Here is a 5,240-nt window from a genome sequence, read left to right as displayed (position 1 = left end):
TCTTGTTTGCAACGTAATGCCGATGCTTTACATATGTCACATTAAAAACACGGGAAACAGCTGACTCGCTGACTCGATATAGTCTTTCGCTGCTTCCTGTTTGTTGTTGAATATATTTGTACCGGTTTATATTTGTACCATATACTATTTTTTGCAGCAGAAATAATAAAAGGTTTCTCTCTCTTCTCTCCTTTCGGAGGCAGAAACGACCTTTTTACAAATTAATGTTTGGTCACACATGAACCAATGTGTCCATTTAGCATCCAAAACTTAGGTTTTTTCCACGATCCGCGTGTGAGTTCTTTTCGTTTTTTGCTTGGGGGAGGTAAGACGCTTTTTTTGGCTTGTAATATTTTCATACCTCAGGGGTTGCAATTGTTCTTCATGCGCATCTGATGGAGTAGTTGGTGCTCACACGAGATTTCATGTGGTTTCTGTTGCGAACATGTCTAGGTTTTCACACACTGATGATGATATGTTTTACAGAAAACCACAATGCAGATTTTTGTCAAAACTTTGACAGGAAAAACAATCACCCTTGAGGTACCGGTAATAGACATGCTAAATAATTAAATTATATGCTGCTTACTAACCAACAGCGATTTTTAGTGTAACTTTTAAAAACATTAAAAAGTGGTTGTTAGTAATCGTGTACACATAGCCAACTCATAAAAAGACTTGTGTGCATAACTGCATGTGTCACTTAAATTTCACTTACACAAAAATGTATGTGCTTGTTTGTAAGTTATAGAGAAAGGAAGAAATTAATGTTAGCTTATTTTTTAATCTATAAACAAGTTCTGTCTTACAGTGCATCTAGCACCAGCTAAATTATTAATTGTTTAAAGCACTACTAGAGCTCAACCGATATATCGGTCAGCCGATATATTGTATTGGCTATTTTTCGCTGATAAACATCGACCGCAATAGCACACTCTAAACCAGCCATACATGCCTTTAGAAGAAATGCAAGTTGCTCAAACGTGCTTGCATAGCATGAACAATGTTGCAAGAATATAATTTCTCGCCCATTCTAGTGTGCGCATTTAAAAAATGTTAATACTGTATCCTTTAGCTTCCATTCAAGCAGGAAAGCTTGAGTTTCACGTTGCTTCAACGATTGATAACATTGCATCAGCGTAATAAAGATGAATTCTTCGCGAAGAATCGATAGGAGTAGTGGTGTACTTCTACACTAACCACGCGGAATTTATTTCGAGTCTTACGGTCACAATGTCTGGCTTTGATCTCTGAGTGATATTGATAAGGCAAGATTCGTTATAAAATTATATCATATGAGTAGGCTATCACAGCAAAATGCAGCAAAATTTGTCAAGTTTTGGTATTACAGTAAGAAAAAAAAGGCCCAGAGAAAATTAACTTTCGCTCACATGACATGCAAAAATAAACCCAACAAAAAAGGCCTAGTGAAACTTTGCACAGAAGAAAATAGTAGCGTCATTGTAGAAGTTTTCCGATTCGTGCCCAGAGCATTGTGACGCAAGAAGCCACACGACCTTGTTCAGAGGAAGTTTAATAGTTATGCGGCATATTAAGCAGCTACACAAAGCTTTGAATTTTCATAACGCACGTCGTTGGTCCGATAAAAGCTTTTCAGATTGACTTCGCTGAAATTTTAAAAAGCCCTTTACTTTGAATATTAAATTGAAAACAAAACAGTATTGCATTTGGTGGTTTCTTTTTTTTAGGTGTTTTTTTGTGATAAGTGTTAAAAATGATTTTTCCATTACAGCAACCAATGCATAAACTTTCTTGAACTGGTTTGTTGCTTAAAAACTTTGTTGGTAACAAATTTTTCGTAGTTAATATATATCGGTATTGGCCTAAAAAATTCATAAATATCGGTATCAGCCTGAAAAAGTGATATCAATCGAGCTCTAGGCACTACCATACTTTTGTTAAAGATACTTTTTGTAACCTCTGCATGTCAGAACTTGTCAAACCAATAGCCAACTGTTAAACCAACAATTTTAGTGTGCAATTTTTTTTTAATTTTTATATCTTGCTCTTTGTACTGTGCTCCTTATAATTGGTTTAATAATCCCAACCCTTCACAAAAAAATGTAGTGTTGTCAATTTTTGTAAAAGTCTCTGTTTCAGTACCGTACTGTGGTATTCATCCTCAATTTAATAAAATATTTAAAAAAAAAATCAGTTTTATAATTGGCTTAATGATTAATTATTATGGTAACAGAAATAAATGTTCAAAGGGTTAGAAATACATTACCACTTATTAATAGTAAATAAGTTGTAACATTCATTTCTGCAAACTAAGCAAGTAAAATAATGAAGAGCAACCAGTGGCAAAGATCATGCAATTTTGTTGGGGTGCAACCTAGGTCAGACCCTGAAAAGATAGAGAAAAAAAATTAAAAAAAACTGTTGCTGATCGCAGTTTCCGCAAACATTTTAAAATTTCTAAATGATCCTAAAAGTTTGCCGAAGTCGCTGATTGCAGTTTCCGCAAACAATTTAAAAGGGGTTAGCGTTAAAAAACAATCGAGAAAAAAAAATTAAAAAAAGCCGAAGTCACTCATCAGAGTTTCCGCAAACAAACCGAAAAGATCGAGAGAAAAAATTAAAACCGCTTTTCCGCAGTTTCTGCAAACATTTTAAAAATATCCAGTAATGATACTAAGAGTTTACCGAAGTCGCTGATCGTACTTTCCGCAAACATTTTAAAATGCCCGGTAAGGATCCTAAGAGTTTTTGTTTGTTTGTGGAAACTGTGATCAGCAACTTCAGCTTTTTTAAAAAAAATTCTCGGTCTTTTCAGGGTACGAACTAGGTTGCATTCATTTTGTTGTACGAAATGCAGCTAAAACTTCATTTTTCCTAATCCACAAAAATGACTATGGGAGTGGTTACCAGTTAAATGCGTTCCTTTGCTACAAGTTTTGCATGTGACGGCTATGTGTATCACAACCACATTTAAATATTATTCATTTTATTTTTCAATTCAGTTTATTTTATTAATTTTTCAAAAAAACAAGCTAGTGATAATCAGTTATGATGATATGAACGTGGGCTTCACGATGGGCTTGGTTTAGCAATAAACCTCTGTTCAGTTGATTATTCACGCCATCCTCTGAACTGATTAATTTCATTAGGTTGTTCAACAATTAATTAATGCAGGACGATTCCATCTGAAATTTTCTATTGTAGGTGGAAGCTTCTGATTCTATTGATAATGTGAAGCAGAAGATTCAAGACAAAGAAGGTGCTGTTTTTGTTTTATTTTTTAGAAATTTAATTTATTTGTGTGCATGTAGAGTTGTACACCTGGACCAAGGGTGCCCTGCCCACATGTCTTAGCTGACCACAATAAATTCACCTACAAAAGCAGAGAGAAACTGTTCACCAGGCATTTGATAATTAAAGTAATTTGTGTTCTTCTGGTGACTATTTGCTAGGTTACCTCCTGATGATAACTAGCTTTTTGTATTTCCTTTGTTTCGTCAGTCAGCACAACTGACTTTATCAAGATGACTAAAACAGGTTAACACAACCTGTTCATTGTTCAGCTTCACTTATTTTTGTCTTTAAAGTTCAGGGTAAGCTTTAAAATTAAGTTATACATCCTGGGGGCCCACTAAGCAAGAAATGCTTTTGTTTATTTTAAGATGACACAAAACTTTTAGTGAATTTGTTTGCAGGATGCATTTCAGGTAATCCTCATTATAGTTATTACTTAAATTGTGCTATGCATGTTTTTTTCTTCTGACTAATCTGTTGCATTGCTATGATGCTAATCTTGGGACACCTAACGAGAGAAACGATGATTAGATGTCAAGACCGACTGAGCAATGCAAGAACACATTTTAAATAAGTTAATTCTTGAGCAAACTTTATGACATTTAGAAGCCTTATGTAACATCAACACATTCCAGATTTTATTAAGTTGTCATTGTTCAGGAATTCCTCCTGATCAACAGAGGTTGATTTTTGCTGGAAAGCAGCTGGAAGATGGACGAACACTCAGTGACTACAACATCCAGAAAGAATCAACTCTTCATCTTGTTCTTCGATTGAGAGGAGGTGGTAAGAAGCGAAAGAAGAAGAATTATACTACTCCAAAGAAGATCAAGCACAAGAGGGTGAAAGTGAAGCTTGCCACACTTAAGTACTACAAGGTAATGTTGCCTTGGTTAACTCATGGTATGGGAAGTAGTTTTCAGTCTTCTTGACATCATGATGTGCTTGTTTGCATAATCTATAATCGTCCTGTAGCTTTATGCCATTGCTATGATGCTAATCTTGGGACACCTAACGAGAGAAACGATGATTAGATGTCAAGACCTACTGAGCAATGACCAGCATGGCACGAATGTTTCGATTATGAAACAGTGCCTTGTGGTTTTTACAAGCTTGCTTTGTTCGTAAGTTTGTGTAATCTTTCTTTCAACCAGAGCGATCTAACCCTGGTTGCTTTGCAGGTCGATGAGAACGGAAAGATCACTCGCTTGCGTCGCGAGTGCCCCACTCCTGAGTGCGGTGCCGGTGTCTTTATGGCGTCACACTTCAATCGACAGTACTGCGGCAAATGTGGTCTGACTTATGTGTTCAAACCTGAAGATGAATAAATTCTAATATCCAGCTCGTGTTTCATTGTTTCAACGCTGTAGAAAAAGGAAACGTGTTCGGTGCCACTTTATTCTGTCAAAATCTGCGCATAGCAATTTTTTGATTTCGCACATATTAATCAGAGATTCGCATGGGCGCCGATCGCTCTGTAAAATTGGTGGGGACATTTACTAGGAAAGGTAGGAAGGGGCGACGAGCGAAGCGTGCTAGAAAGAGTGGGGGTCTGTTCTGACGAACAAACAAATACAGTAGGTACAAGTCTAATGCGATGTAGCCTATACTGTATTCAGGGGTGGCCAATTTCTTGTCGAATGGGATCGACTAAAAAATTTCTTGTTTACTAGCGATCGACCGGTCGGTGATAAAGTCACTGAGCAATTTTTGTGACACCATAAGAAAGTGTGACTGACAGATATTCTGTTTTCATACTTGAAAAAAACTTGATCGAATTTTGTCTGAGTTGATCGACAGTATTTCTCACTTAGATTGAAAAATGTGCTTTTTAGGAATCTTGTAACTTCAACACAAAACGCGACCGACCAATTGAGACTTGGCGATCGACGTGTTGGCCACACCGGCTGTATTTGCTTGGTTGGTTTTGAATCTTTATCCTCGAACTGACAAAGCCTTGATTG

At 36.4% G+C, this 5,240-nt stretch overlaps 1 protein-coding gene across 1 annotated transcript; it reads left to right on the top strand.

Annotated features, from left to right (window-relative positions):
* The first annotated feature begins 436 nt into the window (after nucleotides 1–436).
* LOC145774099 (ubiquitin-ribosomal protein eS31 fusion protein) lies at nucleotides 437–4,618 on the top strand. Its single transcript, XM_082585249.1, has 4 exons — nucleotides 437–543; nucleotides 3,187–3,241; nucleotides 3,937–4,154; nucleotides 4,458–4,618. The coding sequence occupies exons 1-4, from the start codon at nucleotides 496–498 to the stop codon at nucleotides 4,602–4,604; spliced, it is 468 nt and encodes a 155-aa protein (XP_082441375.1). The 5' UTR covers nucleotides 437–495; the 3' UTR covers nucleotides 4,605–4,618.
* The last annotated feature ends 622 nt before the right edge of the window (nucleotides 4,619–5,240 follow it).

The sequence above is a fragment of the Aplidium turbinatum genome, chromosome 7, assembly GCF_918807975.1.
Source record: "Aplidium turbinatum chromosome 7, kaAplTurb1.1, whole genome shotgun sequence".
NCBI lineage: Eukaryota > Metazoa > Chordata > Ascidiacea > Aplousobranchia > Polyclinidae > Aplidium > Aplidium turbinatum.
This window is presented reverse-complemented; position numbering and strand designations above follow the sequence as displayed.

Coding starts and splice junctions, on each gene's coding strand:
- LOC145774099 (XM_082585249.1), top strand. CDS start 496: ATGCAGATTTTTGTCAAAACTTTGACAGGAAAAACAATCACCCTTGAG. Junction 544..3,186: donor GAAAAACAATCACCCTTGAG/GTACCGGTAATA, acceptor TTTCTATTGTAG/GTGGAAGCTTCTGATTCTAT. Junction 4,155..4,457: donor CCACACTTAAGTACTACAAG/GTAATGTTGCCT, acceptor GTTGCTTTGCAG/GTCGATGAGAACGGAAAGAT.